This window comes from Giraffa tippelskirchi, chromosome 13 (assembly GCF_054371585.1).
Source record: "Giraffa tippelskirchi isolate mGirTip1 chromosome 13, T2T-mGirTip1v1.2.pri, whole genome shotgun sequence".
Classification (NCBI taxonomy): Eukaryota; Metazoa; Chordata; class Mammalia; order Artiodactyla; family Giraffidae; genus Giraffa; species Giraffa tippelskirchi.
In genome coordinates this window covers 24,145,042-24,172,699 of record NC_137287.1, presented here as the reverse complement: position 1 = coordinate 24,172,699, position 27,658 = coordinate 24,145,042, and the positions used below count along the sequence as shown (strand labels likewise).

The 27,658-nt window shown below is 50.4% G+C and overlaps 2 protein-coding genes and 1 long non-coding RNA gene across 8 annotated transcripts in view; 2 read left to right on the top strand and 1 right to left on the bottom strand.

Moving 5' to 3' along the window:
- Window positions 1–2,516, top strand: part of IQCK (IQ motif containing K) — a 141,617-nt gene extending 139,101 nt beyond the window's left edge. For all 5 annotated transcript variants that reach the window (XR_014074057.1, XM_081560814.1, XM_081560811.1 and 2 more), the window contains one exon: window positions 1,632–2,516. Coding sequence is in view for 4 of the 5 variants with exons in the window: in XM_081560811.1 (XP_081416937.1) it covers window positions 1,632–1,681 (50 nt within the window). In the remaining variant the exon portion in view is untranslated. The remainder of the gene's footprint in view (window positions 1–1,631) is intronic.
- GPRC5B (G protein-coupled receptor class C group 5 member B) lies at window positions 2,428–26,694 on the bottom strand. Of its 2 annotated transcripts, XR_014074056.1 has the most exons (5): window positions 26,548–26,694; window positions 14,590–15,603; window positions 6,936–7,048; window positions 3,851–5,624; window positions 2,428–3,209 (listed from the first exon to the last, which is right to left on the bottom strand). XR_014074056.1 is itself a non-coding variant. In XM_081560803.1 (4 exons), the coding sequence occupies exons 2-4, from the start codon at window positions 15,593–15,595 to the stop codon at window positions 5,580–5,582; spliced, it is 1,164 nt and encodes a 387-aa protein (XP_081416929.1). In that variant the 5' UTR covers window positions 15,596–15,603; window positions 26,548–26,694; the 3' UTR covers window positions 2,428–5,579. The 2 variants fall into 2 exon arrangements, 1 of the variants encoding a protein (XP_081416929.1); XM_081560803.1 differs by having other exon boundaries at window positions 2,428–5,624.
- On the top strand, window positions 7,239–20,837 carry LOC145533431 (uncharacterized). Its single transcript, XR_014074058.1, has 2 exons — window positions 7,239–7,501; window positions 14,634–20,837. It is a non-coding gene; the product is annotated as an uncharacterized LOC145533431 (long non-coding RNA).
- Window positions 26,695–27,658: the final 964 nt, after the last annotated feature.

Genomic DNA, 27,658 nt, shown 5'->3' with positions numbered 1-27,658 from the left:
GGTAATTCTTAAATGCATCGAGGATTAGAGAACAAGTGGGTCTCAGCTTTATCCAGTGTCCAACAGAATCACCTGGGGGCTTGTTAAGAACATACAAGACTGGGCTCCACTTGCCTGGGGTAGGGGCCTGGATGTGCATTTCTAGTAGATTCCTGGTGATGCAAACATTGCTGGTCCCCCAACCACATGTGGAAAACCATTGTGCACCAAGGGTTTCCCTGCACATCTCTTCGTGGGGATCCAGGGCTGCCATGTGCTGAGCTGCTCCATCCGGCTGTGTGAGCCTCCTTCTACCTCAGTATTATGTTATCAGGCTGGTAGCTTGAAATCAGCCATGGAAACTGGCAAATGCTACAAATCAAAACTCTGCCATCCCAGTCTGTTGCTAAACATTTCCTATCCTAGTTCATGTTCAGCTGTCAGGGCCCACAGGATAATTTTCCCTTACCTATAGGTTTCTAGCATTAAAAATATTTTTCTGGTTTGAGTTATTAATACAACTAATAGTAGTTCACAAAGCCAATTAAATACATTCTGAAATTTGCTAGTTATTAAATATAGAAAGTGAAGAAGACTGTGGGGGACACCAGCATTTCAAACTGCATCCCTGTTTGGCCCTGGGGATTTTTGACACCTTGAGCAGTGCCAGGATGGGGAAACTAGCACGGTAGGTCCACTCAAGGAAGCCAAGATTTGGAAATTGACTGTCTTTGAATAAAACATGACCAAGAACTCTTGGGAAGTCTTCATGTAGCCCCAGTCTGAAGACTGCTGGGCTAGCCTGTCTAGCCCACCGCACTGCGTGTGATGGGGTCCATGGCCAGCATATGCCCTCCGTCACTGGGAGGTCAGGCTCAATTGAAATCTCTGCTCTACATGGTACCAAGCCCCAGAAACCCTTTCCAACTCAAACACTGCTCTCCACAAATGACCAGAGCCTGTGGCCTTGTTCTGAATAACCCTTTAGGCATTAACATCGGGGGCAAGCACTTGGACACTAGAAGCAAAGATTTATTAAAAAGAGAGGGTCTTTCCAAATGGATCCCCCACCCCCCAGGAGACTGGATTTCCATACATCTTGGGGGAGGGGTTTTTATCTATTGGGACGATTTCCCTTACAAACAGTGCCCTGTTGTGTGTCCACCTAACTTTCCTGTTTGGCCAACTCAGGAAATCACCCGGATCACATTCTCGACCGGTCCATGAAAGACAAGAGAAGGTTCTCTTCTGGCTGCATTGTCCTGAGTTTTTAATTTTGGGTGGTGGTGGGGGAACAGGGTGAGTGGTGATAGATTCGGTTGAATGGAGAGCTTCGAATCTCTCATCATCTTTAGTGAAACTTCCCTCAGTGCCCCTGACCTGCAAAGCATACTTTTGACCTTCTTCTGAACTGAACTCAGAAGAGCTGTGAGCATTTCGTACAGTTCCTTTGAAACTCAGGTGCTGCCAGTGGAGGACAACGGCCCTGTGTTCTTCCCCGGTGGATCTGTGGGATCAGAACCATCGCAGGCGCTCAGTGGGATTCGAAGCAACTGACTTCCATGTATCAAAGTTTGCGGTGTCCAGGTGCCACTTCTGTCTAGGTGTGTGTTGATAAATCAGCCCTGACTTTCTCTTTCATTTCTTTGCAGTGAAATGCAAAATGGAGAATGAGGAAGAGGCTTCAGCTAAGACTCCATAACCTTAACAGCTGTCAGTATCTCTCCCGCTCTAAGCTCCAACTACCCAACTGGAGGACGGGGTTCTAGCTATGCTTCTTCTATTGTGTCTTCTAGAAGGACTAGATCTGGTACATTCGGATAAGGATCTTTTTGTTGCAAGCATATTGTAGTGCAAATAGTGTATCATAAAAAAGTAGTAGTTTTAACTTTCTGCATTATCCCCCAATTTTATTCTTTCATCTGTCAATTTCTTCAGCGCTTCAGGAATATACTTCTACATCACCCACTGCTAAAATGTACAGTGAACTCTAGTTCCAAAGGATGTTGAAATGTTCTAGCTACCAGCTTCCCACTTTTGGTCGTCTTTGCAAAGATCCATGTTTAAAACAAAGTCCCAAACCTCTGCAGTGGGTTTAAGTTTATCCACTGAGCATGCTTAAAAAAAAAAAAAAAAAAAAAGACATCATTGCCTGTGATCCTTTCACAAGGAGGTTGACCCTGAACTTTGACTGCAAATTTAGCAAGATGAGATGCTTAAACACAGGCAACTATAACAGATAAATAAGTTTTGTTGTCTATGCCCCAAAACATTATAGAAAGTTCCTCATTTCATGGGTAAACTGACTTATTATCTTCAATTGTTCCACAGTTTGCTGTTACCCATTTTTGAATGGATTTTCCCATTCAAAATGCCACAGTCTTAGCCTCCAGGCGGTCTAAAAGCCAAGCAGTTGTATGGGGTTGTTTTGACAAGCTACTACACATCTTAAGTAAATAGTAAAGCCTTTATTTTTTGTGTTAAGAACAGCATTTTGAAAATAAAACCTGTCTGCCCATGCTTTACAACCTTTTAAATCTGTAATATTTATTATATACAGTCATTTATGATACATGTTGATTGTCTTAAAATTTCTTTAACGATGTTTTTTAAGTATGCAACAGTCAGCCAGGGGAGGATAAAGGTACATTATAAAACACACATTAATACATTTAATAAATATATATTATCTATCAAAAACGAGCCTTAGCTCTTTATCAATTAATAAAAAGCACCTGCTGAGAACTTCTGTAAGCTGGTATAATCATTGCATCATTGGATTATAAAAGCCACAATGCTCCCTTTCGGTTCAGGGTTCAACTCGGCCTTGCCTGACCAGGAAGACCACATCCACTTCGCCCATGTTTCCTGGACCCTGACAGAAACTGCTAAAACAATGGATCCCCAGCTTGCAACAACCAAATCTGTAACCCTTGAGACACACAGAACTTCCCAGTTTGTCATTCCCTCCCTCCCTCCCCGCTTCCATCTCCAGGGGAGGAATCCAGCACAGAATAACCATTTCCTATTAAAGGGGAGAAAGAGTGGCTGTTATAGTCCCAAAGTGATTTTGATAACTGGACCTGGAAAGAGTTGTGCTTACAACGAGATGTTTTGATCACAGAAGCTCTTCTTCCTGGTCATTCTCCCCCAATGTCTTGTTTACAACACATCTGAAACAGCGGTGCCATTTAATTTTGTATTTAAACTTCACTCAGTGGGGGCGGGGGCTGCCACAATCTCTTGGCAAAAATGTCTCGTCGTACCCTTCAGGTGAAGTCCTTGGAAAAAGAACAGTTCACTGCCCTCCGCCTCACTCCATGCCTCCCACCCACCTCCACTGGGAGAGCATTCAGCCCCCTCTTGATCTTAAAGCCAAAATAAAATAAAACCCAGAAGCGCAAAAATCTATCAGAAACTTAAAAAGAAAAGAAAAAGGTCTCATCAAATGAGGTTTCCTGTGGCTCAAAGCCAGTTCTATTTTTGTCATGGTGAAACATTGTTTTCCGCTTGGAGCCATCTTCTGCTGTGTTCACCGTGCATGCTTAGACCACCAAGAACTTAGAACATGATCGTGTGAGTTCTCCGCTCTGCAAGTGGAGGGGGGGGTGTGTGTGGCTCTTGCAGCCTGAGTCCCTGATGGGATCAGAGAGCTCTGAAGGACTCCAGGGAGCGGGGGTGAGCCACTGTTTCCTGGCACGAGAACGTGTAACGCGGCCGCTTTTCACCGGACTGGACCAAGGTGTTCGGAGATTTCTGTGATTTTCAGAATTCTAGGTCCACATGCATCCGCCCGCACCCCCAACCCCAGCCCAGGTCTTAGCTTCTCCCCCCCACCCCAATACTCCCCGTGGCAGTCCCCCCCCCCCACCGGGGGTGTTCCTGGCACAGAGGTCTCGGATGTGACTCTCTCTAGAAGCAAGCACGTGCTCCTGGTGGACGGGTCCTTCCCTGGGTTGGGTATGCCCCCTCTTCCCCGTGCTGGCAACACGTGGAAATGGGCTACCTTGGAGGAGGGCCACATGGGGGCCAGATTGGCCTCCCTACCTGGGTGCTCTGCAAGGATGGGGGCTGTGGAGGGCGAGGATGGGACACAGCAGACTAGGGCCTCAAGAAAAATCAGAAGGTTTATTAAAACATACTCAGCTCAGACATATTGGCTTTTGAAGAGGTCAGTTTCCCCCCAAACACTAACCTTTTTCATTTTCTGTAAAGGTTAAAGGCTTATGGGTTGTTTTATAGAAAAGAAAAAGCAATACAGTGACTAGAGTATATGCAAAAAGACCCACCCTCGTTTATACATTCCATGCCGTCAGGTTAAAACTCTTTGCTTTGAATCATTGCCTGCGATTATGCTGGCCAAACAGTGCAGAGAACATGGGGCTTTTAATGGCCGAGATGTCTGAAATGCCAAATAAAGGAATGACTTGCTTAGGACAGATGGAAACCATGACAGAAACAATGGAAGAGCTTGGAAGAGAACCATTTTCATGGAACTTGCCAAAAACCGAGACAAAAATGTCCCCCACACCCTCCCAAAACAGCAAGAAACCCTCATGTGCTCCACCCAACCCTGGACCTTTCACTACGTCCGCAGAGAAGACCCAAGAACTCACTGCTTACTAGGCAGCAGGCATCGCCTCTCCACCCTGGGGTACCCCTGCCACGTGACAGCATCGTGGAAAATCCACCCCAGCATCGGTGCTTTCAGCTGGTGGCTCCATGTGAGCTTTTGAAATGGACATGGCGGGAGAGGAGGGGAAGGGCTGGAGGAACACTCATGAGGTGGGAAGAGGGAGGGGTGACCAGGGGAGAGACAGCTGCTCCAGTCGGAAACTGCCCCTTGGAGGCAGGCAGGCTTGCTTCCTGGCAGTGACGCCAGCGCAAGAGGCCCAGAGAAGGAACAACGGCTGGGTGCTCCTTTCTAAGTGTGACGGTCCCTTCAACTCCCAGACTGCCTTCTCTTCTTTGGCACGTGCCAGGCTTCCTCCACCACTGCTCATAAAGCTCTTCCCCGGATGCAGTTGGGCTGGGCCTTGGAATCACATCTACAATCTCCACTGCTCCTGACCCCCCCTGAAATGTGAAACCCACAGGCAGGCCGGTGGGAAAGCCGCTATTCGCCTTCCTCAGTGAAATGACCGTCTCCAAGAGGCCACCTGGGGTCCAGCACTTGCTGGGGGGGGCCGATGGTGTGGGGCTCTCCATGCTCAACCAACACCGGTCTGGCCTGCTGGCTGTGTACGTGGTTCTGCTCTTACTCCCAGAGGATGAAACAGTCTTCCCAGCCACATTTTCAAGTGAGCCTAATCCTATTTGCAATTAGCTTTGCTTTAGTTTGCGGGGTTTGAGGTTGGTTTGGTATTACGTGTGTGTGTGTATGTGTGTGTGTGTGGCAGGGGTGGGGAGGGCAGTTGGTGTTAGCTTTTCAGTTCAGCAGTGTTCACATTTACACGAAATCCCCTTGTCTAGGATTTCCAAATCTCCTGGCTGCGAGGCGGCCTTGTTCAGCTACTGTTACTGATTTCTCCCTCAAGAAAGACACGACCAGGGAATAAAATCGGTAAGAGAGACTCTTATTCTCTGGAACTTAAAGTCTTTCACCAGAGGTGTCTTCCAGTGTAACTTGGCGGAGCGGTTGGGATCTGGAAATAGGAATAACACACTAAGAACTCAGCTTTGCAAAGTCAATGTCAGAAACCCGTTTGTTAACAATGTACCAAAGCTAAGTTAGCTTGTCTTTTCCTAAAGGGCTGAATAATTCCCAAGAAAAGCACCAACCACTGTGTGTTACCTACAATCCTCTGCTCTTGGGAAGGCTGTCTGCCCCTTTTCTATAATCGTGCACCCGAACAAATGTGTTTCCTTACCCAGAACCCACATCACTTTCTAAGTCCAAGGTGTTTTTATGCACAGTGGCCTTGACTGGACACAGAGGGTTTAAGAATGACTGGTGGGGCTGTTTTCTAACTAAATTTATTAAAACCCACAGGTTAAATGCTTGAAATTCAGGCTTTTCTTGGTACCCAACAACAAACAGGCCTACAGATGGCTGGTGCTCTTCATGAATGCAACCCGTGAGCCTATTGCTTTGAGCCCCGTCCATACCAGTGCAAATGATGCCTCTCATACCAGTCAAAGGCCAGGAAAACCCAAGTTTCCTCTAGAGATCAAAGACCATCTTTGACTCACATTGAAAATAAAAAGTTCAGGTTGAGTTATGGAATTGGCACATGATATAAAGAATGGAAATCCAATTTACACGTGTAAACTGGTTCATGTGTTGTTTGTGAAAGAAGCATGTAGCTATGTTTGAAAATCGAATGTGGGAATGAGAGTGCAATTTTGGATCGCTAGAGAAACAAAATGATGTAATTCCACGGAGGGAAAATGTAAATGATGACAATTCTGCTGAAGGTCTGTTTGGCATCAGATAGTATCTGTTTTTGTGTTTGTGGAAGAGAAATGATAATCACTTCAATTTCTTAAATCTTTTAAGGAGTGGGGGTGGGGTGGGGGAACCTGGTACCCAGCTAGGGCATGGGGCAGGAGGCTCAACTAGGTTGGATGCCAGCAAAATCTGCCAGGGTTTCGTAACTCTGGGCTTTTCCTAAAAGTCACTTCCCAAGGAGAGCGTGGGTGGGGGCCCCTCCTGTACAATGAAAAATAGAGAATTCACTGGGTGCAAGAGCCCCAAGAAACAGGGACTCATTCAAACGATCTACAGATGGTCAACTAACTACAGGGAGATGTCTCATGCATGGAGAAAGGGGGTGGAGAGGAAAGGAGAGACATGGAACACTGCATGCATCCTAGCTGCAAGGGGTGTTGACGTGAGCTGCTCTCTTTGCAGCTCCGTGAGCAGCCTCCACAGAGCGGTGTGTCCCTGTCGAAGCTGCCCCCCAACGCTGACCACTCCAAGGCTTCCTGCCAGAACATCACCTCTTGATACTTACAGTCCCCCCGTTGAGCACAACGGCCATCTCAGTTGGCTGATACACATTGCTTCTGAACGGAGCGCTGGGTCTGTTTCCCAAGCTGCCGTTGCGAAATCCTGCAGTTCGGAGAGCTGAGGGAGGCAAAGGCAACACCACAAAAAAAAAAAAAAAAAAAAAAGACACAGTTTTGAGTTTTGTTTTCTTCCCCTGCATCAACACCATGCTCCAGGCACACGCCCCCTCCCCGCTCCTCCCCTTTGTCACAAGCCAAATTCAAAACACGAGTCACAAAGGCGCTTTGTTCTCAGGTTCTCTTGGAGCCTGACCCATCTCAGTGGGGTTGGGGAGTCTGCAGAATCCAGGGCGCAAGCAGCTCTCGGGGAGGGGACCCGGGGTGGAGCCTCTCTCCGCACCCCCAGTGGGCCATGGGTGACAAAGGCAGCGCCTGTATCTCTCACAAGGTCTCTTCTGACAAAAGACCTGCTCACTGCTGAGTACCATCCATGTCAAGTTCAACACCATACTGTGCAACACGCTTTCTGGATACACACAGAGGTGGGCAAGCCTGAGATGCTGGACCACAGGTACATGGTAGAGGTCGGACATCTTCCTGGGAAAGTGACGCGGGAGAGGACGGAGGGGCCCCAGGCATATGGGTGGGTCATTTCTAGACAGGAAAAAAGGGAGATCTGAAGCAAAGGCAGCAAAATAGGTCTGCTCTTTTTACCTCTGAACAGTAGATGATGTTTCTTATTTGCAGTGTGTTTTTATATATCTGAATTTCCTCTTTTGGTGAAGAAAAATCAAATGACACAAGAAGTCTTGGGTGAACCATGAATGTGTATTACTAAGTGAAAGCAGTGGGCTATAAAATCTCACATTAATATGATTCCAATTATAATATTTTGCAAAAGAATAAACTATAGAGGTAGTGATAAAAGTAGTGATTGGCAAGGGTTTGGGGGGAGCACAGGACATTTTTAGGGCATTGGAACTACTCTGGGTGATACTGTAACAGTGGAGACATGACATCATGGATTTGTCCAACCCCACAGAACTGTACAGAGGACCTCTAGAAAGCAAATTATGGACTTGAGTTAATAATAATGTATTAATATTGATTCATCCATTGCGACAAATGTAACACCAAGGCAAGTTGTTAATAACAGGGAAAACCAGAGGGGATGGGGCAGGTGGGAGCTCCATGTACTTCCTGTTCAATTTTTCTGTACCTAAAACTGCTCTAAAAAATAGTCTATTAAAAGATAACAGAGACAGAAGAAGCACTATAAAAAAAATCAAAACAAAACAAGTCTGTCTCAATTGTGAGCTGTCGCCTTCATTATCTTCCTTCTCACTGAAGGCACTTATCTTACTTTGCTAAGAAAAACCTCAATTAAAGTCCTCCCTGAAGAGAATCACTTTTTTTTTTTCCTGACTAAAAAGTAGTAAGAGGACTTGGGATTTTTACAAATTAAATTACTTGGGGAAGGGACCAAAATCACCTTGAGAGTACAGTTAACCTTCACAGAGTGCCAACCAAGAGCCAGGGCTGGTTATAAAAATACTTTATATGTATTATCTTATTTAATTTTCATAGCATAGTAGGGTCTTTTATTATTTCCATTTTACCTGGGGCACAGAGTGATTAGGTAACTTGCCTGAAGACACACAGTTGGTAAGAACCAGCATTTGAATCCAAGTAGAATCGGTTTCCTTGACCATCACACTATTTTGGGTCCAAATATGATGTTTTTAACGACTACACTTAGTTACTGAGGAGCAATTTGAATTTAAGTGACATTTGGGGCAGAACGGCCCAGACTGAACCAAGAAGACATAGGCAGAGTGGGGAACGCATGTTCTAAAAGACTTGTGAAAACCTCTTTGCTTTAGCACCTCCAAGCCTTCAATAGCTCCCACTCACTCACTGACAAGGAGATGCCCTTCCTGGGGAGCTGAGAAGAGGGAACAGGGTCCAGGGGACAGAGAGTCCCTGGACTCTCACTCTCACTAGTCCCAATTCCTAGCCAAGACCTCCTCAAAGAGAGGGAAAACCCAACAGTACGGCCTTCCTCATAAAGCAGAGGCTGGCCAGCTGCAGTGGGGGAATGCGGCTCTAACACTCTCTTCAAAGAAACAAAGGCTCAACCGGATCAGTGTCTGTGGGGTGCCCTGGCCCAGCAATCCCTCTGTGTAGTGGTTATTTGGAGTGGTTCTCCTCTGGTAAACATCCCTCCCACATTCTGGGTCCCCGAGTACTGGCTACAACTGTCTCCTCCCCGGGCCTTGAGGTGGGCATGTGATTTAGGCCTGGCCAATCAGGTCCGGTCGGAGCTAACGCTGGGATTTTATACTTAAGCATCCTGGGAAACGTTCCTTTTCTCTAGTGGGACTCTGTGTGAGTCCAGAGCTGCTGTGATTCTAACAGAGCCAAGAGATGGAGAGAGACCAAATCTTGGCATCACTTGATCCTCCTGGATCTATCCATTTCTGAAGCCCGATCCCCAGTACGTTAGTTTTGTTGTTGTTTTGTTTACTTAAATTGCTTCAGATAAGATTTTTTTTTTTATTAACGTGCATCTTCAAGAATCCCAACTGACAGCCCACTCTGACCCAGAGGTGAGCCCTCTGAAAGGCAAGCAGGGCTCACCCACAAGGAGGTCCCAAGAGGAATCTAAGAGCATAGGCTAAATGCCAGCCCTCTCCTGCGGAGACCACAAGTGAGGCGAGATTGGGTCCTGCCCCCAAAGCTGACACAGGGCAGTGAACGGGCAGAGTTTAAATCACCCTTGACCTAATACGATCAGAAAGCCCAAATCCCCTCCCAGAGGAAAGAACACTTTTTCCTGCTGCTCCTTTGGAAGGTGAACATTTAATGCGCCTTGTTAGCGCTTTCCAAAATGTGATCTGAAGTGCTATATCCTTCAGTGTATTTTCATCTTCTGTCACATACCTCATGCCTTGTTGATACTTATTAAGAAACAGCAGGCTGGTGAAGTCCTACATATCTGGGGTCCCACTGGGGGAAGGAAACAAGACAGCAGAGGCTGGGCCGCAGGCCAGCCTGGGGCATACCCCTCCCATCTCTTGACCTCAGGGCTGGACTCTCAAGCGTAGAGAGCCCGAAAGGCTGGCTGGTTAAAATGCAGGAGAAACAGTGCCAGCTGTAGTTCCCAGGTAAGGCCCCCTGTAGGGCCTGGTTCCCTAAAATACAGCTGGCTGAGGTCAGACCAAAGATGACAACAGCTGTTCTCACCATGGCCAGGAAGGGTGCCCAGGCATTCCCCAGCCAGCAAAGTAGGATTTCTAGAACAAAGGCAATCCTAGCCAGGATGACTATTCATTCTCTCTCTGTGAGCCTTCTGAGGGAACTGACTTTGCCTGGTGCCCACGTGAATTTTGGTGGACACACATTTGGGAGAATGCAAAATAGGGCTATTAAAAACAAGTTGGACAATATCCAAGGTTGGTGAAGAAGTGGGGATGGGGGCTCTCATACAATTATTCAGGGAAGACTAAATCAGTCCACCTTTCTGTGGGGTGGAATCTGGCAGTATATATCAGGATTGAAAGGTGCAGATTTTAATGCATGTCTAGGAATTTTTTTACAAGGAGGTAATTGATCAAGGACACAAAGATGAATGGATAAGAATGGTCATTGCAGCATAATGTGTATGGAAAGCCAGAAGCAAGCAGAATATTCTCCAGCTAAGATCAGAAATAGCTCAGTTGGTAAATCATCTGCCTGCAATGCAGGAGACCCGGGTTCAATTGCTGGGTCGGGAAGATCCCCTGCAGGAGGAAATGGCAACCCACTCCAGTATGCTTGCCTGGAGAATCCCAGAGACAGAGGAGCCTGATAGGCTACAGTCCATGGGATTGCAAGAGTCGGACACGACTTAGCGACTAAACCACCACCAAGATCAGGAAAATAAATTATGGTGCCTCCCGGAAAGCTCTGTCTCGTGAAAAGGACAGCACTGCAGTTGTTGACCGGGAAAGGCTTCCCTCCATGATACACTGTCGATTTAAGCAAGCGCATTGCAGACAGCCTCTTAGACAACCAGTGCTTTCAACCTGGTTACATCTTAGAAGCACTTGGAGGGCCTACAATACTTGAGCCCAAACAGACTTACTCAACCAGATTGAGGGGTCAGGCGCTGGTAATTTGTTTAAAGCTGCCCAAGAGACTCTAATGTGCAGGCAGGTTAAGAGCCGCTCTGCTGGATTGCTGGGTGTGTGTGGCGGGGCGGTGGGGTGGGTGGGAGGTGGGGGGGGCGGGGGAGGCGGGGGTACTGTGTTTGGCAAGACGGGAGCAAACACTCAGCAGTAGTTGTCTTTGGGCAATGGGATTCTGAGCAATTTTTATTATTTTCACTTGTTGAACTCCTGATTATTGTTGATCTCTGTCATCAGAAAGGAATAAAAAAGTTATTTTTGTGTTGGAAAAGAAAGAGGGGAATGAGGGACAATGTCCTTGGCTCTGGAACCCAGAGTATGAAACAGATGGGTGTGTGGGCACCTCTGAAGCCCCATCACCCCCTGTGCCAGTTCAGGCACTGCTGGTTCTGACGTGAGTCCCAAATCGCTTTGATCTTTGGATCTTACATGGATATGACATACTGGCTGCATTTTTGCAAGAAAGAATGCAGGGCATTCAGAAAACCAACCTTCCCTCTCCCTGCTCCACTGTGAGCCTGAACAAGTTGCCGGACACCCCTAGACTCAGTTTCCTGCTCTGTAAAATGGGACTGATAATCCCTGTCTTCTCAAGGCACAGAGTAGCTCTGACACAGCTGTGAGATGAGGGACACCAAAGGGCTTTAAGAAGAGAAGTTCTGTGGCAGAGTGGTCAGAGTGGGCTCTGGAGCCAGGCTGCCGGGTTCAAACCCTGGCTCTGCCTCTTAGGCAAATTGTTCAGCCTCTCCATGCCGCAGTTTCCTGTTTGCAAAATGCACCTCACTGGGTTATTGCACGGATTAAATGAGATTAGTCACTAAAATGCTCAGAATGGTACCTGTCCATCACCCAGTAAAGGTTAGCCATCCTTAACTTCTGATGCCCCTAATACTTAGGTAGTTCTAGCACCCCACTCCTTGCACTGCAGGTAAACTAGACCATCAGGTTCAACAACACTGATTCTTAACCTTCTAGGGATCACAAATGGCTTTGAGAATTTGACAAAGCAATAGACTAATTGCCCAGTGACTGTATAAAGATCTACAACCATTTCAGGAGTTCCTGTTACCTTTAAGGTCCAAGGGGAATTTGTGAGTGTCAGATAAAAAGGATCCTATTCCAGGAGAGGCCAGGGAAGAGGTGGCTACACCAGGACCCCAAGAACTGGTCAGGTGCATGGCCTCTGCTTATCATACGCCAAGGACCCTCTGGGCTCCCAATAATGACCCCCATCTCCTGGCAACCAGGGGAGTCAGCCCCACCAGAGCTGTGGCTCATCCCTGACAAATCTCTTTACAAACACAGGCTCACTGGTCTGGGGCTTCCAGTAAGAAGGAGACCACTCTGATAAAGGCCACACCAGGACTGTGATTCTACCCATGGAGGGGGGGACAAGGCGGGGCAGGTCTGTCATTCTCCTGGGGGTCTGATCAGGAGCAGAGTGCAGAGGCAGCTGGGCACCTCCTGGTGGGAGGAGGGCTGCGGGTGGCCTTGGAGGACCTGGGGGCTTGATGTGTTTCCCCCTGCCAGTGGGGGTGGGCGGCTGTGCTGAACCCAAAAAGGCTGACTCTGCAGTATGACCAGACCACCGCCCAGGCACCTGGGTGAGCGTCACAGAAAAGGGCACTCAACCATTCGGAAGGGACTACCTCCTATGCCACTGGGCAAGACTGAATCTCTTACAGCTTCTACTTTTCCTCTGTGAGATGGGGATAATAACAGATCCTACCTTGTCAGCTGGAGGGATGGACTAATGAGATAATGCAGGTTAAGGAGTAGGGTCTGGCATGTAGCTAGTGTTCAAAAAATGACGATTATACTAGGTAATTATTACTACTGCTGCTGCTACTGCTACTACTATTATTATAGCTCCTGATAAATCTTTAGGTAACTGAGAAAAGGCACTTTTAATTAATCTCAAGTACTGGAACCCAGCCGACTTGCTTTAAGCAACAACTGTAAGAGACACTCCTCCAGCATCTCTAGCAGGGGTACCTGGGGCCTGGGCCGTTTCTTCTCGGCTCACCTGGGGACCCCACCGCAGTAGTGGCACACAACCTGGGTTTCACACAAACCCGCCAAATCTCTGCTTTTCTGTTGGCGGAGCTAACAGAACTTGGTTAGCCCATTTATGGGAGCCCTGGGGGACATTCATGGCAGTGGGAGATAGGAGTTGATGGACAGATGCTGCAGCCTCCTGTCCTCCAAGGATCAATTCTGAGACCCTTTCTACACGTGTCCCTGGCAGGAATGAGCCCCAGCTGCCCATGGTGGTAACCAGCTCTTGACGCTCTTGTTCTGGCGTTTCTGCCTTCCCGGTCTCATTCTCCCTGGCAGGGGCGACCTCCTAAGTAAACTACCTGCAACAAGTCTCAGGCTCTGTTTTCAGGGGAGCCCAACCAAGATGCACATCCAACAAGCCAGGTGTTGTGGGGGCCCCTCGGTACATCAGGACTCACAGCAGCTTTATGGGGTACATAAACCCTACATGTGGGAAGGGGCAGGATCCCAACCCAGACTCGGACTCCAGGGCCCAAATTCATCCACTCCTGCAGACAGGGGTAGAGGAGGGAACACAAGCATTGCCTCTCACCATCCCCTGCATCCAGCTAGCACATGGGCTGCAAACTCAAACACTTCCAGGAAGCAGGGAGTTGATGTTGATATGCTAGAGTGGCTGGGAGAGGGAGCCACGGGAAGTGTGAAAAGTGAAAGTCGCTTAGTCATGTCTGACTCTTTGTGACCCCTTGTACTATACAGTCCATGGAATTCTCCAGGCCAGAATACTGGCGTGGGTAGCTATGCTCTCTCTACTCCAGGGGATCTTCCCAACTCAGGGATCGAACCCAGGTCTCCTGCATTGTGGGCAGATTCTTTACCAGCTGAGCCACTAGGGAAGCCCAAGGCAAATGTAGTGAAGAGAAAATGGATGCCCACCTAAAAGGCCACCACCACCTGGGGAGGGTAAGAGACAGGGGCTTCCAGCCAACTTCAGACAACTGCTGCCAGGTGGGAACAGCAGCCCAGCATTGTCAGATCCAACTTTTCAAAAAAGGCCAGGAACCTGACTTTTTACATTAAATTAGTTGACAGTGCTAACCAAGTCTCTTCCCAGGTGGCGCTCAGTGGTAAAGAATCTGCCTGCCAATGTAGGAGACACGGGTTCGATCCCTGGCTAGGGAAGATGCCCTGGAGAAGGAAATAGCAACCCACTCCAGTATTCTTGCCTGGAGAATCCCATGGACAGAGGAACTTGGAGGGCTACAGTCCATGAGGTTGCAAAGAGTCAGATATGACTGAACACACATACAGGCACGCATGCTAAATAAACTGATAATGCTGAATCTCTGGGGGCCAGTTTCAGCACAGGGGTCAATGTTTGCGGGCTCTGATCTGCCAGGATTACCCTCAGGACCCCCGATCCCCAGTGGGGGAAAAGGAGCTCTTTTGGGAGGAACAGCCTAACCCAGCGGGACAATGCCCCCTTTACCTGCATTGTGTTCATCCATCGAGAAGGCTTTGTTCTCCATGTAGGTCCGCGGCAGCTGCACGTCCTCCTCAAACGCCGTCTCCCGCATCCTTGGCTGTGACGTGTCGAAGTAGTTGGGCGTGTTCTCCTGCGGGGCTGGCAGAATGGTGCAGTGGATCTCCGGGATGGCGTGGAAGATGACGAAGACCCAGCCACTGGCCACCAGCGTGATGGCCAAGGTGGGGTCACCCCAGGCGTCTCCCTGTCGTAGCTCGGCGTTGCCGAAGAGGTACATGGTCATCCAAGCCACCCAGATGAGCACGGAGAGGAAGGCCGTGACCAGGATGCAGACTCCGTTCTGCTTCCACTTCTTGAACTTGCCACACAGTGAGAAAAAGGCCAGCCCCAGGGTGGCCACCAGCAGTACCATGTCGTAGATGAGGGCCATTGTGAAGTCCATGGGCTCGTAGGCACAGGCTGGCTTCGCGTCTCGAAGCACGGTCAGCACCAGCCACTCAATGGCGATGATGACCTGCACAAGCATCAGGCACAGGGCCATGCCCACCAGCTGCCAGCCTGAGGGGCTCTTGCCGTGGCGCACCAGCTTCCTCACTCGCCATGCCTGGCTCAGCAGGCAGGAGAAGCAGAGCGCGAAGAGGACACCCCAGAGGAACCGGCGGACCGAGCAGATGGTCTCATCCTCCCGGATGATAAAGGCGAAGGTCAGCCCAAAGAGACCCAGGGTCCCCAAGAGGAAGAGGAAGTGGAGGCCCACGGGGTCCTTTTTCTCCTTGTCCTTGATGAACGGCAGCCGCACCAGCAGGATGAGCATCAGGAGCAGCGTGATCAGGGCGCCCGCCCCGGCCACCGCCTCCACCACGATGCCCCAGATGGTGTCCAGGTCGCACAGGGACACGTACTGAGGGAGAAGGTCCAGCCCACAGCCCCGGGACGTGCTGGCGTTCTCAGAGGCCCCGGAGGCAATCACGAAGAGCAGGAGGAAGGCGAGTGCCTGGTGGGTTCTCATCTTTCTCTCTGATGCCACGGAAGTTCCAGAAAAGTTGGGGGGAGAAGACCAATTCATGGTGAGACGTCCACTCTCCTGACTTCTTTAAGGAGACCCTACGTCCCTTCAAACCCACCACCAGCCCCTTTCTCCAGGCGGCACAGCCTGGCACCGGGAGTGGGTGAGGATTTCAGTCCTCATCTGCCCCCTTGGCCGGGCTTGGTGAACAACCATGAACCGTCAGCGCTAGTGGCTGGAGGAGAGGGTGGGAGGGAGACTCCCTTCTCTGAATACCCTGTCATCTTCTTTGAACATGAGGCCGTGTCTGACCTCTTTAAAAATAAGGGAGTGAAATGAGACTTGAAGAGATGCTCCTGGGCTGAGCGCTCGCTGGGAGAAGAACATGCCTTGTGGTTTCGGCCCCTCAGTGCTAACAGCTGACACTCACCGATGACTCAGCCTCGGCCAGGCACCCGACACAGCCAGTCCTCACACCGGTGACAACAGTCTTGAGGAGGCTGGGACACTTGCCCAAGGTCACACACTCAGCTCCTAGAAGCATCCCCTCTTAGAAGCTTCCCAGCATATCAAACACAGTGTCAACTGTCTTCCTGGGTTCTACCCTTTCCCTCTCTCCTCGCACATCCTAGCATTCTCACAAAGATCTCCTGAGAATCCATCCTCTTGCTCCAGGGAGCCCCGCCTCTCCTGGAGATGCCTGCAGGACACCCCCAAGGACTGCACCCAGCAGCCAGAGCTTATTAACCCGAGTCTCCCCACCCCCACCCCCCGCTGCTTCCTCTGCTTAGACCCCTCCCACCCCCGCTTTCATGGAAAACTGCTCCTCCGCACCCTGGTCTCAGCGCTCATGTCATCCACTCAGACCTTGGCCAAGGTCACACCCCCGCCCCCTCCCCCAGCGCGTCTTGTCTATTTCTTAGGTCTAATCACATCTGTCATCCTTTAGCCTGTTTACTTTGTTTCTCCAGTCCCTTCTTCCTCTCCTCCCTTCCTGTCATTCTTCACCACCAGCTGCAGGAGGACAGGGACACTGTCTTGTTCATCAGCACAAACCAGGGTTTCTCAGCCCCAGGATAACGGACACTTTGGGCCTGAGCCTCCCTTGTGTAGGGGTCTGTCCTGTGCATTGCAGGAGGTGGAGCAGCACCCCTGGCCTCCACCAATTAGGTGACTGAAGCACACCCTCTCCCCTAGCAGTGAAAACCCCTCAAAGTCTTAGACACTGCCAACATTCCCTGGCGGGTGGGAAGTCACAGAATGAGCACCACTGGTGAAGAACTAGCACCAAGTAGATGCTTCTTAAATACCGCGGGAATGAGACTTCTCAACAGGGCTCTCCTCTACCCACTGCCACCAGGTCCTTGCTTTTGGAGGGAGCCTGGCCTTGGGAAAGCCGTGCCTGCCCAGCTCTGCTGTGCTGCGTTTCTGGGCATCTTAAGCCAGACTTAGCTCCGCCCACAGTGAGGCTGTCACCAGCCACCTCCCAGGCAGTTCAGCACATCCCTGGGGCTTTCTTAAGTAAATGCGGTATCGACCACTTCTCTCTCTCAGCTACTTGATGGGCAATAGTGAGCAGTTCTGATCCTGCCTTGGCCGCGAGGCCATCGACTGGGATAAATTATTGATGCCACAGAATGAGAAGGAGCCTGGTGCTACAGGGTGATTCTTCCTTTGCCCAGAGATGAGAGAAGGCAGGAACAGAGGGTATCTGACAAGAGATGCTCCTGAAACAAGCACTCAGACATTGGTAATCAGGCCCCTGGTCCCACCACTCTTTGTGCCGTGTCAGTCACGAGAGGGCCACCTCAGCTATTTATGCCTTGTCTATACACTCCCTGTAAGTTACTTACAACTGACTCACCACGGTCTTGAAATTGACTCAGAAGAAAGCTCAACACATCGGAATACCTGTTGATGGAACTCACGCTCGCATTCCCATTGCCATATCCTAATGTACCACTTTTGGAAAAAAATGCTGTCCTAGTCAGAGCTGCTTATCACAAGAACACACTCGGAATCAAAATTTAAGAACCAACAAGCCCAGAAAAAAAATTTAAGAACTGGATATGCTGGAACAAAATGCCATTGGCCCCTGACACGTTGTAGTGGATTTCCTCTAGACCTCTCATCAATGGCAAATGTGATTAAGAGACTTCTCAGCAAGTGACAACAGAACACACCCCAGGCAGCCTCTCTAGTTCACACAGCGGCCAACAATCCCCAGGGCGGCTGGGAGGAGACAGGGAGGAAGGTGCTTCTGGAGTCTTGACCATCAGCCCTCTCCCCAACTCTCCCCCCACACCTCCAGGCCCGTGATTCTCAACCAGGGTGACTGTGATCCCAGGGAACACTGGGCCACATGTAGGGACAGTTCTGCCTGTCACAACTGGGGAGGGAAGTGCAACAGAGTCCAGGGAAGCCGCTAAGCATCCAGTGCTGGAGAAGACTCTTGAGAGTCCCTTGGACTGCAAGGAGATCAAACCAGTCAATCCTAAAGGAAATCAACCCTGAATATTCATTGGAAGGACTGATGCTAAAGCTGAAGCTCCAATACTTTGGCCACCTGATGCGAAGAGCTGACTCATTGGAAAAGACCCTGATGCTGGCAAAGACTGAAGACAGGAGGATAAGGGGATGACAGAGAATGAGATGGTTGGGTAGCATCATCGATTCAACGGACATGAGTTTGAGCAAGCTCCGGGAGATAGTGAAGGATAGGGAAGCCATGTGTGCTGCAGTCCATGCGGTCACAAAGAGTTGGACGTGACTGAGTGACGGAACAACATGCCTGAGATGGCCCTCAACACTAATGATCTGCCCGCACATGTCAGCAGTGCTGAGGATGAGAAAGCCTGGTTTATATATTTGAGAACAGACTTGAGGAGGAAGAAGCCAAGAAACCAGCCAGGCCTCTCAGCCTCATGCCTGCACCCCAGGTCCTTTCCTTGCAAGAACTAGACTTTCTTTAGCTGCCTCCACTCACTCTCTCGGAGGAATCTCCTCTCTTCAGACCTGCCTACAAGTTGGAACTTGGTTCTGCCGGTTCATCCCTCGGTTCTGCTGGCTCATCTCTCTTCCTGACCGACCTTCCAACAACAACAGGAAACCAATGTGAAGAAAAAATAAAGATGGCAACCAAGCTTCTGAAATTGTGTGGGTTCTTCTGGCTATGGTCCCTGTCTCTAGCTCCCACTCCTTTCTGACATGGGAAATAGATGCACTCTTGCTTTCTGCTTTCATTCCTGAGGGTGGAACCCTCTCCTTCCTCCAGTTCTGAAAAGAGCTCCTGATTTTCCTCTGGAGAGCCCCCTTCAGCCTCAGCTATGAGCCAGCCTGGCCAATCGAAGCATTTATCCCACCCCTTGGCCGCACCGATAGGCTCAGGGACAGCCACTTGGCCTCAACCAGACCCATGAGAATCAGTCTTAGGATTTTTGCTAGAATTAACTGGAAAGAGGTTTTCTCCTGTTACTGGGGTTAATAAGCTGAAAGGAAGGCAATAAGGAGAAGAGGGCAGCAGAGGATCAGATGGTTGGATGACATCACCGACAAAATGGACATGAATTTCGGCAAACTCCGGGAGACAGTGAGGGAGAGGGAGGCCTGGCGTGCTGCAGTCCATGGGGTCGCAGAGTTGGACACAACTGAGCAACTAAACAACAACAACCAGCTAAAAGGATATAAACCTGGAGCTGGAGAGGGCATATTTACCATCACAGGGAAAGAACCTGTCTGAGAATAAAGCTGGCCCACAGGAAATCATCACGTGATGGACAGGAGTCCCAATACACTGCAAAACTGGATTCAGTTATGCCTGAAGCCAGATACCCTGGTCTTTGCAGCTTCAGCAGCCAATCAACTTCTCTTTTTTGGATTAAGCCATTTTGAGATGGGTTTATGTAACTTGTTAACAAAGAAGTTCTATGATGTATCCCACATGATGTGGCCCTCTTCTTCCAGGAAGTCCTCGTTAATCAACATCTAGGCAGCAGGGGCTTTGGAAGGGTTCAGCTGTGCCAAGTAGGTCATTATCACTGCAAGGGATGCCCATGAGGTGACAGTCATTGTTCTGCAGAACTCTGTCCGGGATGATCGGAAGGAGGGTTATACCACCTCAGAGAATGAAGCTGAGTCCAGCTCATCTAGGCTTTCTGGGGGATTCAGAATTGCCCTGTAGTGTTCTCTATTACTGCCATAGTGAATGCAATAATGACTGTTAACTATGTTCTAGGCCCTCTGCTATGCACTTCACATACATTAATACCTAATCATCTGGACAATGACACCATGAGGCAAGTGCTAGCACTATCTGCATTTTACAGGAAATAAAACAGAGAGGCCAGTTGGCTTGTCCAAGGTCATACAGCTAGAAAGTCGTGGAATCAGGAGACAAACGTACTATTGTTACTAGGCTTTTCCGACAGACCAGGGCTCTGGAAATGTCACCGGGTGAGCCCTTTGCTAGCCAGTCTATCTAAATTAGGTTCCTTTTGCCCCTTTATGTTCTATACCAATACTCCTGATCTTTATCTTTGTAGCATATACCACAATTTTCAATTGTTTTATTTTATTACTCATTTGATCTGCCTCCCCCACACCCAGGCTCCTGTCTATTTTGTTCTGCATCGATTCCCCAGCACCTGGCACATGGGCAGTGCTCACGGCCCAGTTGCTGAATGAATGAACTGACTAAATATGGTCTCCAACCCTCATGTCACAGGGCGGGAAGATGCTCTCACAATCATCTTATAGAGGAGGGGACTGAGGCTTAAGTCAAAGTTTGATCCTCAGGCTGGTAATAGCAGCAGCATTGCCTGGGAGCTTGTAAGAAATGCAGACTCTCCAGAGTGGGCCTGGCGTGTTTCCACAGCCCTCCAATAAGCTCCAGGTGTGGTCAGATGGTTTCGTGCACTGAGGTTGAGAAGCACGAACATATGCAGCTGGGGAGCCGGAACCATAGCCCTGCACCTTCTACCTTACTGCTGCTTCCCCAGACCCCACTCAGGCTCCATCGCACCCACTGTCAGGTAAGCCCCATCCAGCCCCATCAGCCACCTGAGGCCTCCCCCTGCCAAGGAGGGAGCTCTCCAGGATCCCCAAGCTGCACAAAACCTGATTAAAGGTTTGGAGTCAGCCCCAAGGCAAGGCTGACTGAGGCAGAATGAATATATGGCAACAAACCCGTGGGATGTAGGCATGCAGCTCCTCAAAAGAAGTAATGAATAAAGTGACGAATGTGCAAGACTCGGCTCACATACTAATTACTTTGCTGCCGGCAAGGCTCTCAGAAATGTGACTCATTCAGATGCTCTTAAATACACTGCGTCGCACACGCACGCGCACACATACTCTCTCTCCCCACAGAGGGGCCAGAAGCTGCCGGCAGGTGGTGGAGCAGCACGCTCCATTTCTCACAAGCTGGGGCCTGCAGAGGCTGGAAGGAATGCAGGCAAGATTCCTTGTGCAAGGACAGTGCTGCTGCCTGCCTGCAGGCCACAAGCAGGGCTGGTTCTCCCAGCCTTGATCCTCACCAAGCAGCATGAACTTTGGGTTTCCGATTCTGCCCCTGGCATTTGCTAGGACCTTGTGACCTGGGGCAGCAGACTTAACCTTACTTGCCTCAGTTTCTTCATCTGCAAAATGGGGGTGATAACACCCATCTTGCAGGGTTCTTGTGAGGATTGAAATAATAAGTAGGGTTTAGACTATAGTTAACATGGGGTATGTGGAAAACTCAGCAGTGGCCACAGGACTGGAAAAGGTCAGTCTTCGTTCCAATCCCAAAGAAAGGCAATGCCAAAGAATGCTCAAACTACCGCACAATTGCACTCATCTCACATGCTAGTAAAGTAATGCTCAAAATTCTCCAAGCCAGGCTTCAGCAATACGTGAACCGTGAACTTCCAGATGTTCAAGCTGGTTTTAGAAAAGGCAGAGGAACCAGAGATCAAATTGCCAATATCCGCTGGATCATCGAAAAAGCAAGAGAGTTCCAGAAAAACATCTATTTCTGCTTTATTGACTATGCCAAAGCTTTTGACTGTGTGGATCACAATAAACTGTGGAAAATTCTGAAAGAGATGGGAATACCAGACCATCTGACCTGTCTCTTGAGAAACCTGTATGCAGGTCAGGAAGCAACAGTTAGAACTGGACATGGAACAACAGACTGGTTCCAAATAGGAAAAGGAGTACGTCAAGGCTGTATATTGTCACCCTGCTTATTTAACTTATATGCAGAGTACATCATGAGAAACGCTGGGCTGGAAGAAACACAAGCTGGAATCAAGATTGCCAGGAGAAATATCAATAACCTCAGATATGCGGATGACACCACCCTTATGGCAGAAAGTGAAGAAGAACTAAAGAGCCTCTTTATGAAGGTGAAAGAGGAGACTGAAAAAGTTGGCTTAAAGCTCAACGTTCAGAAAACTAAGATCATGGCATCTGGTGCCATCACTTCATGGGAAATAGATGGGGAAACAGTGGAAACAGTGTCAGACTTTATTTTTTTGGGCTCCAGAATCACTGCTGATGGTGACTGCAGCCATGAAATTAAAAGACGCTTACTTCTTGGAAGGAAGGTTATGGCCAACCTAGATAGCATATTTAAACGCAGAGACATTACTTTGCCAACAAAAGTCTGTCTAGTCAAGGCTATGGTTTTTCCAGTGGTCATGTATGGATGTGAGAGTTGGACGGTGAAGAAAGCTGAGCGCCGAAGAATTGATGCTTTTGAACTGTGGTGTTGGAGAAGACTCTTGAGAGTCCCTTGGACTGCAAGGAGATCCAATCAATCTATCCTAAAAGAGATCAATCCTGGGTGTTCATTGGAAGGTCTGATGTTGAAGCTGAAACTCCAATACTTTGTGCACCTCATGCGAAGGGTTGACTCACTGGAAAAGACCCTGATGCTGGGTAGGATTGGGGGTGGGAGGAGAAGGGGACGACAGAGGATGAGATGGCTGGATGGCATCACCGACTCGATGGACATGGGTTTGGGTAGACTCCGGGAGTTGGTGATGGACAGAGAGGCCTGGCGTGCTGCAGTTCATGGGGTCACAAAGAGTCGGACACGACTGAGCGACTGAACTGAACTGAACTGAAGCACTTATATAAAGTGTCTGTTAAATAAATAACAGACTGGCAAATGCCCTGAGGTTATGAACTTGTCTGACTTTCCTTTTCCAGGAGGGGCAGTTGCCATGGAGATGGGACTGAAATAAGCTCACCCAAGTGTTGGTCCACCACTGGTTTCCAGCCTCCACCATCACACACCGAGAAAAGAAGTCCCCGAGGGGGTGTGAAGGGGAGAAGCCTTTGGGGTGGTCTACCTTCAGTCAGTTCAGTTCAGTTGCTCAGTCGTGTCCGACTCTTTGCGACCCCATGGACTTCAGTACGCCAGGCTTCCCTGTCCATCACCAACTCCCGGAGCCTACTCAAACTCATGTGGTCTACCTTGGAAACTCCCAAACTCTCCTGATTCCCACAGCAGGTGCTCTAAATGGCGGCCTCCCTGCAAAGGTGGTTTTCCAGAGGGGAATGGGTGCTGGAGGATGGGAGGCCAGTCTGCGTGCCCTAAAACCGGGTGCCCCTGCTGAGGAGTCAGAGGCAGACACCCAGAAACTAGACACCAGCCATTCTCCTGGGAATCAGCGTCCTCACCTTCCCACCCACCCAGATGACAGGAGATACAAGACGTACAAAACTGCTCTGGAACATGCCATTCTGACCTGCTTCCCCTCGGCTACTGCCAGCAGAGGCACCTTTAACCCACCTTCTCTAAAGAAGGGGGGAGGAGGCGCTGGAGCATGGACGGGAAAGAAAAACTAAAGCAGGTCTGGAGGGCCTTTCCTAGCCCTGGGCATGTCTAAAGTACCAATGAATACCTGGCACAGAATTTACACTCCCTTCCACGTCCTCAAGAGTGGAAGACCTCAGCTAGAGGAAGTCAGACAGAACTGAGTGTCATAGGGCATTACTTAACCTCTCTGACCTTCAGTCTCTTCTTCTGTAAAACAATGATAGTAATAGTGCCGCTTTCTCAAAGCTGACGTGACATGTACTTAGAAAGGACTCAGCCTGGTGCCTGGCAGACAGGGAGCACTGGGTCCTGACTTGTTACAAAAACAATGACAATTCTCAGTATCCTGTTGGGAATCGGAAGTGGTATTGTGACTTGGCCAGAGGCTTCCTGGAAGTGACGGGATGAGCTGGGACTAGAACCCGCTGCTCCGGACTCCTGACCTCAAGGCTGCTGCACCCTGGTTAGATTCCCCCATATTCAGCAGAGGGCCAGGATGAGGCTGCGGAGCCTGTCTCCCCATGCACCCCAATACCACACTCTGTCCCTGCCCACTCCCCTTAGAGCCGCTGGTGCATTTCCTGCTCCTGAAGAATTAAACTGTTACAAGTTTTCCTGACATTAAAACTCTTTCCCAGACCTGCAATCTTACCCTTTGATATCTTTTCCAAGTTATACCATCTCATAATCTTTAGTTCCCAGCACTATCCAAACCACTAGACTATCTGGGGGCCCTTGAATTTAATAACCCTCACACGTTAGTAAACAGGGTTGTCAGAACACAGGCTCCCTGATCCATGAATATGCAAAGCAGCTCCAATCCTGTAAATAAAAGCAATCATTTAAATGCAAATTGCATCCTTGGCTGCCCGTTCCAGGGTGGACGGTTCCTCTCAGGCTGTAATTCCGAGAAAATGTGACTAACTCAGAACCCCCAGGAAGCTCTTGCGTGGAAGTGCTTATGGAGCCGTGGGCTCTGGGTGGGGGCTGCTTACGGTGGACAGAAACTGCCTAAAAGTGAGAAGCGGGTTTTAAAACCTGACCGCTCCCTGGCATAGGCTCATTCAAAGCAGTCCCCCCAGGTCCCCTTCGGAGGCTCCCGGTGCCTCGCCATCCCCAGAGGCAGAATGAAAGGGGAGCTGCTTTTCCTCTCCTTGTTGAGGTCAGAGCTTTTAAAAATCAGATCTCGTGGCTTTCCACTCCAAACCCTCTGTCCAAGGATTCATTTAGGAGAATAAAACCTAAGCTCCTTTCCATGGCCCCCCAAATCGTGGTTTGGCTGGTCCCTGCCATCCCCTTTCAGACCCCCACTCTCTACATCTGCCTACGAGCTCCAGCCACAATGGCCTTTGTTCAGTTTCTCTAAGCTCATTCCCACCTCCCAGCCTTTGCACTTGCAGTGCCCTCTGCCTGGTTCAGTCTTCCCCCAACATCTGCCAGTGGCGGGGGAGTTGCGGAGGGGTGGGGGGGGTGGCCCTATCTTGCAAAGCTCCACTAAAATGTCACTGCGCAGAACTCTTGTCACTTTATTTTACATCACCCTGCTTTATTTTCCTGGCAGCCCTTATCCCAATTGGAAGTTCTATCCACTTACTATTTATTTACTTATTTAGTGTTCACCCAACTCCCCAGTGCTCTGAGAGCAGGGGCTTAACTGCCAGTTGTGTAGCTGGCACATTTACTGAAATAATACATGAACTGATCAATATTTTAAGCTTCTCTCTCTAACAAGACTGTTTGTCTTGCTGCCTGTGCCCTAAATGGCGACTCCTTCCCACTTCCATTTTTCCCTTCCCAACTCAGTTGACCCCTTTTCAGACAGAGCAGGAACAGATAGGAAACGGTTCACTCCACAGTCCAGATACAAAACTGGCTGGGTGGAGGGCTCCCAACCAACAGACACCGATTTGCATTCTATTTACATCCTATTTGCATGCAGTTTAACTCAACGTCTGAGTCCTCCAGAAAGCCTCCATCCCTGGGGAAACTTATGAATCAAGGTTCCTCGGCAGAAGTTCCAAAGCTTTTGTGCCAAGCCCCTCCCCCACTTCTGGCCTCTTTGCGAAGACCCCCAGTTCCTCCTGGGCTCTGCTCGGGGTTCCCCCCCCCATACTGGCGCAGTTGGGCAGCCAATGTGGCGCGTGGCCCGGGGCCCCAGGCGGGGACGCCGCTGCCCGCCACACTCCAGGGGCCTTTGTCCGCGCTCCAAGGAGCCGCCCCCTTAGCGAACTGGGGACAAGTTGCGTTGCGGGGTGGGGGGTGGGGGGCGATTGGCTAGGCCTGGGAGTGACATAGTTGGGGAATGAACCCCCGGGCTGCGCTGGAGCCGTCCTCGGTGGCAACGGTACCCCCTCCCTGGCTAGTTAACCAGCCCTCCGGCCGAGGCGGGTGCGGGCGGTAGGGGTCCCGGGATGCTTGGGACTGAAAGCCTGTGTCCCCCAAAGGGTGGGGACGCAGCACAGGGCTGATCATCGCTTCGAGCCTGGCCGGAACAGGAACGCTAACCCCCCGCCATTGTATGCAGACGCCCCTCACTTGTACCCCAGCTCCAGGTCCCAGCTCTGCCTCTTTTCGCCCGCAGTGTCCCCTCCTTGTCCGGTAGTGCGTAGCCGCGGCCGGCCGAGAGCTTGACCCGCAGTCTCAACGGCAGGTGCGGCAGCTCACCTCCAAAGCTCGCCCTTTGCGCCCCCGGCTCCGCCTGCCCTGTCTGTGGTCAGGCCCCGCGCCTGCCACGCAGCCCCCAGACCTGTCCGCGGCTGCCCTCACACGAGTCACTCGGGCACGCCTGGAGTCCCTTACAGTTCCAGTGGCCCTGTGCTTGATCTCCGATCTCCTCCAGACCCTCCTCTGAGACTTTGATCTCCGCCTGGTCCAGGTACACCGCCCCCGCCCCATAAAGGTCCCAACCTTCTGCGCTCCCTGCCCCGCGCTCTGCGGGGTCCTCTCTCCCGCCGAACTGTGGTTCCTCCAGCCCGGAAACCCCAACTCCCCCAGCAGACTAACCCCTTGGGGAAAAGGCGGGGTGGGGGTGGGGGACTCAGAAAAGCTCAAGAAGCAGACCCCATCCCTGCTCTCCCAAGTCCACCGCAGGAAAAGTTTCTGGGGTCGCCACAGGGCCCTCCACCCCGCCGGCGCGGCTGGCACTCACCGACCCCCGCGGCCCCGAAGCGCCGACGCTCCCGCTGGCCCTCGGCCCGAGTCACATCTCTGCAGTGCCGCCGTGGCCCCAGCCCAGCGATCCCGCCCGCCCGCCGGTCCGGCCTCACTGCATCTCACTCGCCCGCAGCCGCCGCGCGAGGCGCCCCCTGGCCCGGCCCGCGCTGCTGCAGCCGCCGCGGCCCCGCCCCCTGAGGCCCCGCCCCCAGAGCCTCCGAACCCCGCCCCCGTCCCGGCAGGGGCTGATTGTTCCAAGCGGAACCCGGCGTACACTCCTCACTCCCCGCTTGCAGCGCCGAGACGAGCCCCCTCCAGTGCCCGCATTTAGGGAACACCACTCTCACATCCACAGTGCGTCCAAAAGCACTCTGGACGCACCGGACACTTTCCTCCGTTGATCCACTTGCAGAAACACACACATAGAGGGGCTTTGTAAACTGTGGTTTCCTAAACAGCTGTTGTTCTGTCGCCCAGTCGTGTCCGACTCTTTGCGACCCCCTGGACTGCAGCACACCAGACCTCCCTCCTCCCTGTCCCTCACCATCTCCTTGAGTTTGCCCAAGTTCATGTCCATTGCATCGGTGTTGCCATCCAGCCGTCTCATCCTCTGACGCCCTCTTCTCCTTCTGCCTTCAATCGTTCCCAGCATCAGGGACTTTTCCAATGAGTCCGCTGTTCGCATCAGGTGACCAAACTACTGGAGCTTCAGCTTCAGCATCAGTCTTTCCAGGAGTATTCAGGGATGATTTCCCTTAAGATTGACTGGTTTGATCTCCTTGCTGTCCAAGGGTCTTTCAGAAGTTTTCTCCAGCACCACATTTCGAAGGCATCATTTCTTTGCCATTCCGCCTTCTTTATGGTCCAGTTGTCACAACAGTACCTGACCACTAGGAAGACCATAGCCTTGACTACACGACCTTTGTCGGCAGAGGAGTGTTTCTGCTTTTCAACATACTGTCTAAGTTTGCCATAGCTTTCCTGCCGGGAAGTAATCATCTGATTTCATGGCTGCAGTTACCATCCACAGTGATTTTAGAGCTCAAGAAGAGGAAATCGGTCACTACTTCCACCTTTTCCCCTTCTATTTGCCATGAAGTTAATGG